This window comes from Mizuhopecten yessoensis, unplaced genomic scaffold (genome assembly GCF_002113885.1).
Source record: "Mizuhopecten yessoensis strain PY_sf001 unplaced genomic scaffold, ASM211388v2 scaffold11159, whole genome shotgun sequence".
NCBI classification, from domain to species: domain Eukaryota; kingdom Metazoa; phylum Mollusca; class Bivalvia; order Pectinida; family Pectinidae; genus Mizuhopecten; species Mizuhopecten yessoensis.
In genome coordinates, this window is record NW_018408909.1 from 211,181 (window position 1) to 226,788 (window position 15,608).

The 15,608-nt window shown below is 34.9% G+C and overlaps 1 protein-coding gene across 1 annotated transcript; it reads left to right on the forward strand.

Annotated features, from left to right (window-relative positions):
- The first annotated feature begins 143 nt into the window (after nucleotides 1-143).
- Nucleotides 144-10,362, forward strand: LOC110467098 (probable ATP-dependent RNA helicase DDX52). The gene is made up of 16 exons (XM_021524013.1): nucleotides 144-254; nucleotides 701-809; nucleotides 1,334-1,560; nucleotides 1,988-2,173; nucleotides 3,157-3,300; nucleotides 4,287-4,398; nucleotides 4,911-4,977; nucleotides 5,316-5,385; nucleotides 5,918-6,051; nucleotides 6,396-6,486; nucleotides 6,665-6,787; nucleotides 7,190-7,340; nucleotides 7,701-7,776; nucleotides 8,196-8,267; nucleotides 8,568-8,666; nucleotides 10,077-10,362. Exons 1-16 carry the CDS (start codon nucleotides 168-170, stop codon nucleotides 10,282-10,284), a joined length of 1,956 nt encoding a protein of 651 aa, XP_021379688.1. The 5' UTR covers nucleotides 144-167; the 3' UTR covers nucleotides 10,285-10,362.
- Nucleotides 10,363-15,608: the final 5,246 nt, after the last annotated feature.

A 15,608-nucleotide genomic window follows, 5' to 3' on the forward strand; every position in this document is an offset into this window, starting at 1 on the left:
GCCCGAAATATAATTCAAAATGTCATTAAATGATGTTTTGTGTTGATGAATTTGTATCAAAGCAGATATATTTTAAACAATCACTTAAATATATCAATACCAAAGGGAAATAACTCAAAAGTCATATACTCGAGCTGAATTCTACATCCGGTTTATTTACTGGCAGCATGGATGGATATGACTTGTTTAAGAAACTTGGTGTTGGTGTAAAGTTTAATGTTCAAAGATTCCAGAAAGATGCTGAGTTATTTAAGGTAGTACGGAATTGTCATTGATCGGTATTAATCGTAGGATAATGAGATTGTTACAAAATATTGCCCGGAATAAAAAAAAAAAACAGAAAAATTGAGTCACATTACAGCCTACAGGACAGTTATCTTGTATTTTAACTTCCAGGAGGCTATTGCTAGAACAATTGAAAGAGAAGAAGAAAAGATATTGATATTTTTAAAAAAAAGATGTAGATGTAACACCTTAATCTATTTCGTATTGAACAGGTTTGGCAAAATCCCCATAGTAATTAAAGAATTGAATGAAGGAGCATTACCCATATGACAGGTTGTGCCCAACCTGTTGAATTCAACTTAAATAATGTTACTCCAACAATATGTTAGAGGTTTTAGAAAAAAGGCCGACTAGAGGCCTCTTATGTTATAGGAGTAATAAAATGTGTGAGCTGAAGTCACATTCAATTTTGTAGTTAACACGCCCAGCTACCCAACAACAAAACCAGAATGAAAAGACTCAAATTTCGACTCTGAAAAGGAAAGTATCACAACAAAGAGATCAATCAAGGAAGAAATTCAAGGGTACTTTTTTTTTTTTGATTGGCTAATGATCAATTATAATGGAAAATTAATTGTTTGTCCCATTCCAATTCTGATTATTGATTACAAATTCCATTAGCAATATGATAAGTTCACTATACTGAACTTAGTGTCAAATGTATAAAATGTAAAGTATGCTTTGGAAGTCATTTATTCTTATTAATTTCATTATATGAAGAGGAAGAAAAACTGCATAAAAATTACTTGTTATTAATGTATTATAAAAGAACAAAACAAATGTATAACTAATAATTCTATACATGTATTGATGTCCAATTTGAGTATTTATTCCCATAAAATAATTAAACGATTGTGCAATCAATGATCAATTGGTTTACTATATATATAGCTATTTCCGATTAAAAATTGATCATCAGTTTGACGGTTATGATTTTAAACTGATTGCCCACCATATATTTCTTTCAAACATGAACAGGGTGAAATTTAATTGACCTTCTATTTCTGTTTAAAAATTCTGTGAAAAGAGTCATATTATTTTCTTTCAGAAGAAGAATCTGAAGACTCTAGGAGTGAAGAAGATGAATCACATTCAGAAGAAGATTTTGCATCTAACAATTCTCCAAATAGTGATGAAGAGGCTGAAGCAGAACTACAGTTACTTGGCAACATCAAGTCACAAAATGGGAAAATAACACATCAGCCAGACAGACATAAGAAAAAGGCAGCCAAGGACCTATCTTTAGAGAAAAGGGCCCAAATACAAACAGAACAGGTATACATTTAATGTTAACGTTCCCAAACCTTCCATATTAATTATTAAAACTTTTATTCCTATTTGCAACAAATTTGCTTCAAAATTCTGTGATTTTGGCTATACATATGTTGCTTTAAATTAAAAGAATAAGAGAGAAAGATTCAATACAAAAGCATTTATAATACCAGGCATGTAGCTGCAAATCACAGCAACTGGCATAATTATATTTCAAGACAAGGATGATGTTGAATCTATATGCAGGCATTTCAAATCAAATATCAAATTTAAGAAATAATACAGACTTGTTAAAATTTGTATACATAAAATGTTACATATTCTACAGCATGCATAAGAAAGTTATCTAATAATAATCAGTTACATAACATAATGGATATATTTTGTACATGTTTGTTGTCACATTTCCATTTCATTTTTTTGCTTTTAGCTCAACTATGTTAAGAACAAGAAAAGGATCCACACCCATGGTACCGACATTCCTCGCCTCCTGGAAACCTTTGATCAGCTAGCCCATGAGTATAATGTCCATCCTCAGATCATCAGCAACATCAAGGCAGCAGGCTATGACCTGCCCACTCCCATACAGATGCAGGCCATTCCTACCATGTTACATGTAAGGTCATTGACAGAAAAATTCTCACCATTTACTCATATAGCAAAAATTGTTTTCATAATACCTTTACACTAGTATTAACATTTTTGTGCAAGAAAGAGCTCTTTAAGGATCCCACTGACAAAATCCTGTAAATAAGTGTTGGAAACCACAACTATAGCTTTGATGAATCCAGCTTAATAAAACTTTGATAGCTTTGATAAAGATGACATAAAATCTAATCAACAACAGGGTTCTGAGGGTAAAAATAACCACCAAGTAACCTGTTAGACAGAAGTGTCCTGGCCCAATTGTTCCTTAGAAGACAGTTTTCTGGTTGTTCAAATAGAGTGGATTTCATTGAAATACATGTTCCTCATTAGAGACATAAACGATGACAGCTCACTTTACTTGTCAGGAGACCTGTGCCTTTTCTTACAATATCAATTGGTATTTATAGAGATCATCTTTGAAATTGAGGAATCTGTCATATTGCATGAAAATTAGACATTACATGTAATAGTGATGTGCTACTGTTTATACAGTACATTTCACTTAATATCATGTCGCTTAATGTCACTTTTCTGTTATTATCATGTTTTCTTGATGCACTGTTTTTCCTGCTATAAAATCTATGTAATTCAATTCTTATATTATCACTTGTTTTGGTTTCGATTTTGCTTAATATCACTTTATTTTGGTAACTGTCACAACAAATCAATGAAATACACAAATAAAAGACGATTATTTCACTGTTAATAAAGAAAAGCTGTGTCAGTTACAAATATTTTTACTAAATGATCTTTTTTGTAAAACCATAACACTTGGACATTTAATTATGGTCACTTCAAGGTTTTGACATCAGAAATGGTCAGAAAAACATGTTTTCTTTTTATGTCATGCTCTGGTTAATATCATGTTTTTCTCTGACAAATGAGAAGTGATATTAAGCGAAATCTACTGTATTCAACATATTGCAGACAACTGATATCTATTCATTACAGAGAAGGGAGTTGATGGCGTGTGCTCCTACAGGGTCTGGGAAAACTGCAGCTTTTATCATCCCCATACTCCACCACCTGAAGGAGCCCAGGAACCAAGGATTTAGAGCACTTGTGCTTGCCCCTACTAGAGAATTAGCAAAACAGGTCAGATGAACAACTGAACTCTACCAAATCACTTTCCTTTAGTTTAAACACATGTTCGGTTATGATACTTTGGTGTTTTGAAAATTCTATATATAGACAGTATACAGTTTTCCTTCAATACATGTAGTCTCTATTGTCACAAACCTGTCATTTACAGACCTGTATTTCCATGTGTGGTTGATGGACCATAAAGAAGATATAAATGGTGAGGGGGATATCATTCCATGAATATGTAGTTTAAAACCTGGATGACTATCAAGAAATCTTTTTTTTTTTTTTTTTATGCATCAAAATTAAAGACCAGACAAGTACTACCTTTCAATTTTCATGTCATCTTGTCATTTTGCTTTAAAAATAACAGTTGATTGGTATTTGATTAATAGTACGCGATGATAGTGACACACCATGTTGTTTGCTTGTTCCATACTTGCCAACGTTTTGAAATTTCCATTGGGGAGATTCTGCACGCCCAAAATTATAATATAAATGATACGTGTACACACACTCTAGAGACAAATAACCCTTTAAAACGACATTATTTGAGTTATTCTTTCAGATAAAATTATTAGATCTCAGAACTTAGAAATAGTTTAGCAAATTCCATGGTTGAAAATGCTAAATTTAAGGGTCACAAATCGGGAGTCTTCCCCTAAATAGGGAGGGTTGGCACGTATGTTATTCTAACTTTTAACACCGAGCATTAATTAATTGTTTTGATCTAAACACATGTTTTGTAAATCTTTATAATAGGTCACCCCACTGTATACATTATTTTACAAATTCTTTGCAAATACTTGGTTGTCCTACCGTTTACATTTCTTAACAAATTGAACCTTCAGATCAATATGTGCATAGAACAAAAACTATCTACAATAAAACTTCAATGTAATACTTACAGGGTATGAGATTCTGTGAAATCACATGGTACACCTGCCTGGTCAATCATATCCTGTTACTCACTAAACATTTTTGTATTAATATTTCAGACTTACAGAGAATTTCAGAAGCTGTCAGAAGGAAGGGGCTTCAGGATACACTATATTGAGAAAGCAAGCACCGCTATCAAGAAATTTGGCCCAAAATCATCTCAAAAGTTTGGTAAGATTTTATAAGTATTAAATGTATTGTTATATGGACCTGGAAGAGTCATATTAAAGGAAAATTAAGTCAGAAGTTGATATAGTTCTTTTAAACCCGCATGAAGAAGGCCTAACATCTAATATTTAGTTAACATGGTATACATTATACTAGTAGTAAATCTATCTGCCACACATTGTTGACTTTGATTGAGCCGATACACTAGACTACCACTGCTGTGGACTGATAAAGTCTATGTTTTGTAGTTGTGGGTATAATGATAGTCTACCATGGAGAATTTGTAGGAAGGACGCAGACATTTATTTAATGTTTGACTCCTTTTCTCCCATTCCTTTCTCAAAATAATATGAAACATAAATGTTCTGTAGAATGAAATTCACTATCTACTCCAGTTACTCTGCTATTTATTATCATGTTGTCTGATTATAAAACGTGATTCTGTTTAATTGATTTCCCCAGTGTATTCTGTATCTGTTTGTGTATTGATAGCCTGTGTGCTCTGTTCCCTGTAGATATCCTAGTCTCCACACCCAACAGACTGGTGTACATGTTGAAACAAGAGTGCTTACGACTCCACAGGTACAAAAATATCTACCGTCCATCATATATTCACCAATTGAAAACATAGCAGATTTTAGTAGATACTAGTACCCATATTTTAGATATTTTTGCCAAATCTGGAATCATACTACTCTTTAAAAAAAAACCAGATATGAATCATGGGTACAAGACTCGAAATACATAGAAACTTAGGTTTAAGAAAACCTGTTGAGATGTTTTATGTAATCAAAATTAATATAGATATTTATGATGAATTTTATGGAGAAAAAAATAACTATATCGAATGAAATCAAATTTCTAAATAATTATTCTATATTGATGTTTAATTTTCCATTAATCATATCTGTTTTATGCAGTGTTGAATGGCTGGTCGTGGATGAATCTGATAAATTGTTTGAGGAGGGCAAGACAGGCTTCAGAGATCAGGTATAGCATAAAGCTTTACTGCCAATATAATCAAATGTTGAACAAATTGCAGACTACCTCCACAAGTGATGGATGAAGGTGAAAATCTGAGAAATGTTTTACATTTAACAGAAAGTTTACAAAATCAGTAACGGTCAGATTCTTAACTTATGAATTTATTTTACAGTTAACTGAAATCTACAAAATCTGTGATGGTCAAATAATTAAATTAAAAATCTGTATTCCAGTTAGCTCAAATCTACAAAGCCTGCTATGGTTAGATCGTTAGCATATAAATTTGTATTCCAGTTAGCTCAAATCTACAAAGCCTGTGATGGTTAGATCGTTAGCATATAAATCTGTATTCCAGTTAGCTCGAATCTACAAAGCCTGTGATGGTTAGATCGTTAGGTTATAAATCTGTATTCCAGTTAGCTGAAATCTACAAAGCCCGTGATGGTTAGATCGTTAGGTTATAAATCTGTATTCTAGTTAGCTGAAATCTACAAAGCCTGTGATGGTTAGATCGTTAGGTTATAAATCTGTATTCCAGTTAGCTGAAATCTACAAAGCCTGTGATGGTAAGAGCTTGAGGCGTGCCATGTTCAGTGCTACATTTGCGTTTGACGTGGAGGAATGGTGTAAACTTAACCTGGACAACGTCATTCAGGCCTACGTCGGTGCTAGGTGAGGACATGCTACTACATGTGCATGTAAAACTTTAACAGTTGTGTTACTTATGTACCGGCTCATGTTTTCTACTTTAATAGTATTTGAGTATAAGGATATTAATTATATGAAGTGTGTGTGATATTTATAAGAGATGTCAAGGACATAATCATCTTCTAGTTGACACCATTATACATGTATAGCTTTGATTGTTAATTTGGTTCTTTGGGCCAAAAATATTAAATTGAATTCATATAAATAAAAATCTAATTCTATTTAGGTTGGTTATTATTTGCTCTGAAGTGAAATTATCCAAAGATTATCTGAAATTGTGGTCTGAAAAAAGTAATTTCTCATTTCAGGAATTCAGCAACAGAAACCATACAACAAGAATTAAAGTTTGTAGGAACAGAATCTGGGAAGCTGTTTGCTATCAGGGAAATCATACAAAAAGTAAGATATATTTTATGAATAACAGACATGTTTGAATGTAGAATGTAAACTCATTTTATCCCCTAGAAATTAAGTAGGGAACGTAGCTGTCACTTGTTCATTCATCTGTTCAACTGGCAAATGTATGTATATTATCACTTTTTCCAGTCCATAAGCATTTGTCTGTTGTTATCTACAGGGTATCGAGCCTCCAGTCCTGGTGTTTGTCCAGTCCAAAGACAGAGCCAAACAACTGTTAAAGGAACTCATTTATGATGGCATTAACGTGGATGCTATACATTCAGACAGGACACAGCTACAGGTACACAATCTTTCACTAATGCATGGATAAAAATGTTTTGGAATTAACAAACTAGAATTTTTACCTTTTCTCAGAAACATTACCCAGTATAAAAATAGATGACAAAAGGCTATACATGTATTCAGTATAACAATTGTACAGTCTTGAAAGTTGGTATAACTCTATTTGTAACGGTAAATGCTACATTAAAATACGGCCCTTTTACTTGACCCTTGATATTTAGAAAAGTGAAATCACAATTTCCTTAACGTTTGTAGAGTCACAACCTATGTTGTACAGACACATGTTTTAAAACTAAGGTCAAAAATCAGTTTTTGGGACTCAAAAACATATTCTAAAAAGGTCTACTGAAAAGCCTTAAAATACATTTGGTACAATGGATACAACCTACCATTATTATAGAGAGACAATGTGGTGAAGAGTTTCCGGGCGGGTAAGATCTGGATCATGATCTCTACAGAGTTAATGGGACGTGGAATAGACTTTAAGGGAGTTAACCTAGTCATCAATTATGACTTCCCAAACAGTGCAATCAGCTACATCCACAGGATAGGTGAGTTGTTTTATCCTTCCCTTAGCCAATTTCTGAATGGTGAAAGAGACATCACTTCTTATATATGACCAGGAGGTTTTTTGTAGCTTTTACCATCTGCAAAAAAAATTGACATATTAAACATTGAGTGTAATGGCAACTCTTTCAGTAGATTGCTGGTCAAGAATATTTGAAAAATGTACTTCATTAAAATAAGAGCAATGACAGGAGATTTTTCGTCACATTAATTATAGCTTACATATTTAGCTGGTGATTAGAGAGTTGTAACTTGACTATATGATGTATATATTTCAAATAAATGGCACAAACTTTTCCCCTGAACATTCTCATTTCATCTCCCTTGACCTAACATGTTTCCAGGGAGGACAGGGCGAGCGGGTAGACCAGGCAGAGCTATGACCTTCTTCACTGAGGACGATGTTGTCAATATCCGCAGGTAGGTTTGGTCTGTAGTGTGCAGACAGTTGTGTGTATGATCAGGCACAGTTCATCTCTCATGGACTCTAGACATGGTCTAACTAATAAAAAAAGCATCTTTAATGGAGCTATTCCGAAATTCAATATGTTTATAGTGCAACCCACCCCCATCTATATAATTCTTATCTGGAATAGCCTTAGGGTTATTAGAAACAAATAGCTTAGACTTTTAGCTTACACAAATGAACAGTATCATTAGTGTTTAATGTTGTTATAAGCCCTAAACCCAAAGAGGACCTAGTTCATTTATAAACCAAGAGACCAGATAACCTGTTTTGTTGTTCTTATCTTTATCTTATGTATAATTTATAATACCAGCGAGGCAATTTTTCAGTGTTTTCTGTGTGTAACCTCGTTACAATCGATTGTGTATTTCAGTATTGCCAACATCATGCATGAGGCTGGCTGTCCTGTCCCTGACTACATGTTACAAATTAAACGCCTGTCCAAGTAAGTCATCAGTACCAATAGGTCGTGGGCACAGACTTTTCTGTTATGCATGAATAAAAGGGGGAAAATACAACTTAATACCATGGTATTGTCTTTCAAGTAAAAGAACAAATTGACTTGTAAATGCCCACTTTGCTTTGTGAAGCAGGCTTGAAACCTGTCATTGATTTGACAGTAAGTATTTTTTTTAACCAATGTCAATACTTCTTTCAAATAGATTTGATTATGATAAATGCTCCATTGAACAGAAGTTGTCTTTGATATTTCTGTTTTAACAGTGTTGTTTATTACCATTTTCAGGAAAAAGAGGAAAAAGATGTCCAAGAAAGTGCCAAGGAGAGACTGTATCTCCACAAACCTCAAAGCCAAACGCCTACAGGCCGCCATCAATGAAAGAGAGTAAGGATTGTATTAGGAACTTACTGATCAAGTTTTGAAAATAAACAAAAATTGTCTGAGCTGAACAAAGCACCGTATATATAGGGTTGATTTGAGGTCGACATCATACTTTTGGGTTGATTTGAGGTTGACATCATACTTTTGGGTTGATTTGGGGTTGACATAATACTTTTGGGTTGATTTGAGGTCGACATCGTACTCTAGGGTTGATTTGGGGTCGACATCATACTCTAGGGAAGATTTGAGGTCGACATCGTACTCTAGGGTTGATTTGAGGTCGACATCGTACTCTAGGGTTGATTTGGGGTCGACATCATACTCTAGGGAAGATTTGAGGTTGACATCATACTTTTGGGTTGATTTGAGGTTGACATCATACTTTTGGGTTGATTTGAGGTCGACATCATACTCTAAGGAAGATTTGAGGTTGACATCATAGTCTAGGGAAGATTTGAGGTCGACACATACTCTAGGGTTGATTTGAGGTCGACATCATACTCTAGGGTTGATTGGAGGTCGACATCATACTCTAGGGAAGATTTGAGGTTGACATCATACTATAGGGAAGATTTGAGGTTGACATCATACTTTAGTGTTGATTTGAGGTCGACATCATACTCTAGGGAAGATTTGAGGTTGACATTTCGTTTGTAAAGAAAAGGATGATTACTGTAGATGTCTGATAATTTATTTTTAAATATTACTTTGATCTATCAGGAAATTGAGATGGCTATGTAATTACTCCTCTTTGTACATTGTACTTTTAATGAACCTATGTATTTGAAGACATTTCTATGTGTACATAATTCTTGTCTTGAAACGTAAAAACATTTTTTTTTTAACAAATGACAGTGTTAACTACAATCATATTTGAAATAGTTGATAGAAATATTAGTACTGTAAGGAAGTTCTCTTTTAAAACTTCAGCAAGTCGATGCAAAAAGCTAAACAAAGTAGACATTTTCAATGCACCATGTGGCAATTCGTCTGTTTAGTCCTCCTCAGTGATACTTAAGGTGAAAATTTAAACATGTGAAGAAAATAGAAAAATGAAAAAGGTGCCTTTAAAAACCTTTTATAACGTCACAACTTCACAACTTTTGGCTACAAATTCTAATTCTCTAAGATCTTAGTTTATATTGTAATCTATGACTTTCAGTATATTTGAATTATTTGTTTGCGAATTTATTCCTTAAATTAGATTTAAATCTAATTAGATGATCATGTACTGCTGCTGAGCATTTTAGTTGTCTTATCAGACCATTGAGTGTTATCTGTGAGACATAACATCTTATTAAAGATAAAATATTTGTGAAATGTTTAAATTTGTGTATTAATCAATTTACAGGATGGAAATCATATCAAGGAAGAAACAAATTCTTCGCTAATTTTCATATCCTTTTTTTAAAGGCAAACGAAGACTGCAGATAGGAAGTCCAAGAAAAGGAAATCATCTACAGACACATCAAGTATGAAAGATACACCATATAAAAAACAGAATCCCTCGCAGGAATCCCACACAGACTCTTCATCAGACATGTCGAGGAAGGCAAAGAAAGACAGATCTAAAGTACGCACAAAGACGAAAAAGCAGAAAAAAACAGTGAAGCTGATGTAGCAAGATGATTATGTGATATAATAATGTAGCCTCCATCAAATCATTTGACATCTTTATTAAATTGTATAAAAAATTCCAGCCGACACTTGTGTGTTTTTATGCATCAATCTAGCACCGTAACATTGACCTGTTGACCCTACAAATTGACCTTTTGACTTCCAACGTGAATAACATTAGTGTGATATTCCATGAATAACATTGAGCAAATTTATATTTTCTGTAATTATAGACCTTGTCATCTTCACCTTTGACCTTCAGCTCCACGGTACATTAGCCGTCAGACTTGTTCCAACTTACACATACAGTCACTATAAGACCTTTGACCTTCAGCTCCACAGTACATTAGCCGTCAGACTTGTTCCAACTTACAAATACAGTCACTATAGGATTTTGTAACATCAGCATCATACCACAATAGTGTTGTCAGACAGGTCAATACTTTCATCAAATGTTCCAACCCTATGACTGTTCACACTTTGAGTTTAAGTGGAGGTGTTCCACCATGATGACTAGTCACTGTGCTCGGGTTTACTGCTTCCTCTGTCTAGGGAAGTCAGTGTTAGCTCCCTTCCTTGATCTTGGTATAACTCGCACTCTGCGGCACCTCTTTTGTTAAGTCCTATGTTTGTGCCACCCTTTTTCTCCATTCTCTACCAACAAGAATTCATACCTTGCTGCTTCTTATTGTTAAACTTGACAAGCCTTTCTCACAATTCAACTATATATATTATATATATATATATATATCATTCCCGTTGACAGTTGCATTCTTTTCATTCTATGGTTTTTGAAGTATAATTGAGAAGAAAGATAGCGTCCCAGTCTGTTGCAGTAGATGCTGATGTTCTTGATCATTTTGCAACATCATTGAGAAAGCAGCACACGCTGAAATATTTGTTTTTAAATTTCTATCTAGTTGGTATCCTATGAATTTCACACTTTTCCTCTATACACTTTATTAATTATCGACTACCAATGGAATGGTGTTTGAACTTTCAGCCGAAATTGTTCAGATTATTTTTCGCTTGCTTGTATTGAGAAATCTTCATTTCCTGAGTTACTGTTCTCTTGTATAAAGACACGTTCATTTTCTGGTCTATCTTTTCCATGTGAGCACCCACCACGCCATCCTTGATATCCAGGGGTTGTGCTCACTTTCGCTCTCTACACCCCTGGAATATGTCATAGCAAAATTGAAGGCTCGGTGTGCACCACCTTGTTGATGAGACAAGGAGACTAGTTCGATCCTTTGATATACATCAAAAGAATCTCACGGTCATGTAACAGTAAAAGTTGACAGGCTTTGAAGTCGGGCGTCTCTCCTTTGTAATCTTCAAAGGACGGGTATCAGCTTAGCGATTTGTCAGTTTTTCATCATGCCTTCAATTTTGCCATGACATATTCCAGGGGTGTAGAGAGCGAAAGTGAACGTAACCCCTGGATATCGAGGATGCCACCACGCTGATACATGTACTAGTTCTAATCGATGATTGGTGGATTTTATTTTAGATATTTTGGTCCTCTTACTTAAAGTGATGGCAGATATCCCAATGCTCTTCTCAGAAGTCTGCTGTTATTGCATAATCCACCACAGCTAGCGGTAGATAGTGCAACTTGAGCCTTAGTAGTTACTGATCACCCGTTAAGCATGCTTCGTGATAGTGCTCTAGTGTTTCCTCGATTACCTTGTGAAAGACTGCCCTGGCATCTGGATACTCCCCAAGTTTCAGAGAACAAAACGGTACCAAAACATTTACTGCTGCATGAGTCGTACAAAACTTTATGCTGCCAACACATGGTGTAATGAACACCACTATGAATCGCCCAACCGTGCGAAAAGGGGTTGGCAACCTCTTTTATCTGTGATATATCCTTCTGGAAGCATTGGCAAGATGCAGTCAGATTAACCCAAGATCTCCTCTGTTATACTACGGTAGCTTTACGGATCAGGGTTCTTGTGTGTACTGGCATAATGTATGTATGGGAACTACAACCAGTCAACTGCCTCGTCAGCACTGAATGCAAAGTGTATGTTTACTTCCACATTCGGCAGGGAGATGATTTGGAATGGTTCAACATAATTTTATGTTTTCTTCCTTTCTTTACAAAGCATGAAATGGCATTCTTCAAAAAAGCTGCTGTTTTCTTCGTAAAGATCCCGATGAAGAGTCGAAGCCATCAACTTGGGTCATATTTTGTACTCTTTGTTCAGTATCACATTAGATTCTGATAAAATCCTGCACTTTCATCCCAAGTCTTGGTACCTTTAGCAAATGTTCTGATATCTCTGTCCCACCGCACTAGTTTTTCGTTAATGCAGTAACCTCTCCTTAAATTTGTTAGTAACCACTTGGAGAACAACCAATCTAATTAAAAAAATACTTGTATTTCCGCTCCTCTACACGTAGAGCATTTTAGAGGAGCGGAATATGTGAACAACCTCACCAAGTTTAGCTTCAACCGAGTGATAGGCTGGTAGATGACAGTGCATCATTTAAACTTTCAACCTTTTACTTTAAACAACATCTTCTCAGTAACCAAAAAGCCTAGGGTGATGATAATTGGCCAGAAGCATGCTAGGATGATGAGCTATCAAGTCTGTTCAAATAAATGACTTTCATCCATTTTCAAGGTTACAGGGGTCAAATATGTTAAAATCTTTAAACAACTTCTTCTGAATAACCGGGAGACCTAGGGTGATGATATTTGGCCAGTAAAATGCTGAAATGAAGGGTCACCAAGTTTGTTCAAATAAATTATCTTAATTTATATTCAAGGTCACAGGGGTCAAATGGGTTTAAAACCTTTAAACAACTTCTTGTGAATAACCAAGAGGCCTAGGGTGATGATAGTTGGCCAGTAACATGCTGAATGAAGAGCTACCAAGTTTGTACAAATAAATTACCTTGATTTATATTCAAGGTCACAGGGGTCAAATATGTTTAAAACATTTAAACGACTTCTTCTGAATAACCGAGAGGCCTAGGGTGATGATATTTGGCCAGTAAAATGCTGAAATGAAGGGTCACCAAGTTTGTTCAAATAAATTATCTTAATTTATATTCAAGGTCACAGGGGTCAAATATGTTTAAAACCTTTAAATAACTTCTTGTGAATAACCAAGATGCCTAGGGTGATGATATTTGGCCAGTAACATGCTGGGATGAAGTTTGTTCAAATAAATGACCTTGAATCATATTCAAGGTCACAGTGGTCAATATATTTTTAAATCTTTAAAAGATTTGTTCTGTATAACCAAAAGGTCCAGGGTAATGATATTTTGCTAGAAGCATGCTGGGTTGGAAGACTATAAACTCTGTTCAACTTAATGTCCTTGTTTGTTATTCAAGGTCACAGGCGTCATATGTTTAAATCTTTTAATAGGTTCTTATGAATCAAACACTGATATTCTGCCTGTAGTTGTATTTTAGTCCACTTTTAAGATTACAGGTGTGAGGAGCGATTCCGGCCCATTGGGCCTCCTGTTTGTTCAGGGTTGTCCGTCCTCGGAACAGCTAAAGTCATATTATAAGAACAGGAATTCAGAGGTGCCAAAGGAAACACCGCCTAACAGACAAGTTGTGAACAAAAACACTTTGAATTATCAATATTGGTTATTTGTGCGTGAAGAATTCAATAGTTGCTAAGTAGACTATTCTCCCAATGCTGTCTACAAACCGTGTCGTCGGTTTCACACCTAAGAGAAAGGATATGAAAGTCCAGATAGATTTGGTGAAAACTATAAAACGTTTTGTCGATATCAATACACAATATGTATATTCTAACGATACGCTTCTTTTTATTAACATTGACGCTAAGCATTGCCAATATCTGTTATTGTAACATTGTTGATAGGAATAAATCCCTCCTAAACTTGTATTTATACGATAGAACTGACAACAGGGGAATATGTGCATTCCTATGGTCCGAATACAATCTATGTATCTCTGTGTACATCGATATTAATCGACTTGTTTTTAACGTGCAGAGTAAGCACCCAAAAGATCTAACATGGTGGATATAGATAGATATATCGACACGATACATTAAAGTATTGTTATGACGCACCCACAATAGCATTAAAGACTAACAACAATCATAGCATTACAATATAGGTCGTGCACTCGATACTGTTCATAATCTTGGTAAGTGTGCATGTACAGCTAAATAAGGTATTGAATTAATCGTCGTGGGGAAACTTTTAAATTGCAGATTGCGTATTCGAGACACAAGGCAAACAATACCAAGGAGAAGATATATGAATTTTAACTTCATGTTTTATTGTAACTTGTTGATGCTTTGATGTACAGGTATGTACTTTTTGTTGATATGAAATAACTGCCTATTATTCCTTTTTTTAGATGATTGATGGGGCGGAGACAGTTATTTCGGACTAACCTTTTGTGTATGTTGTTTTTATTATTCCATTCACAGGTACTCGTTACGATTTAAGATAATCAACTTGATTTTGATAATCCCATTATACATTGTAAAGTGGATAAGGTATTCGGATTAGAATGCACGCGTTACGTTTTCTCATATCTCGGGCCAAATTAACAAGTACAAGATATCAATTCTTTTGAAATTGGACTGGGTATATTTGTTTTGCTAACAGTAAGTGTTGAATAAAGCATTAATATGCTGTGTGGTTCCATTGTCATGTGAAGTGGTTTTGGAGAGAAGTTTCAGGCTATTGTGGCGAAACCGGTCATTTGTAAACATGTCTGGCACTTAAAATTAACATAACTCTCTGAATAGAGGAGTGAATTTTTAAACATGGCGGATGGGTTCTGAGAGTTTCTTTCGACTACTGTTTCGAACACCATGAGCTACTGTGATGGTTGGCGCCTGAGACCATTTCGATACAGCCTCTGTCTCATTTGTAAGTATACCTAATCTTACGTCATCAAATCTCCTACGATTTACTTTCCGTCCATAAGGACAGGTACCCGTTAACGTTAACATGCATCCGTAGGTTATGTCAATAGTATAGCTATACATTATGATCAGATTTTAACTAGCATTGCTAGCATGATATAAACATACATATGTTAAAATCAAATGTTTCATTTCACACAAGGTTTCATACACATTGTGTGCTTCATTGATTTAATTGGATTTAACATTTCATTATCTCATATATAACAACCGCATGGGGTACGAGTAATAACAGCCTCAGCATTCCAGGGATTAGTCTCTCTCTCTCACGTTGTTTGCAGAGGGCGTAAGTGAGCATTACCCCGGGAATTTGTAGGATGAAGCTATTAAATTAGTAATGCCATTTCTTAAACCAATTGCAAGGTTCAACATTTGGAAAAAAGATG

Excerpts from the sequence above, each read along its gene's own strand:
- LOC110467098 (XM_021524013.1), top strand. The coding sequence starts at position 168 with ATGGATGGATATGACTTGTTTAAGAAACTTGGTGTTGGTGTAAAGTTT. Across the intron at positions 4,399-4,910 it reads AAAATCATCTCAAAAGTTTG|ATATCCTAGTCTCCACACCC; the intron begins GTAAGATTTTAT and ends TGTTCCCTGTAG. Across the intron at positions 6,052-6,395 it reads CAGGCCTACGTCGGTGCTAG|GAATTCAGCAACAGAAACCA; the intron begins GTGAGGACATGC and ends TTCTCATTTCAG.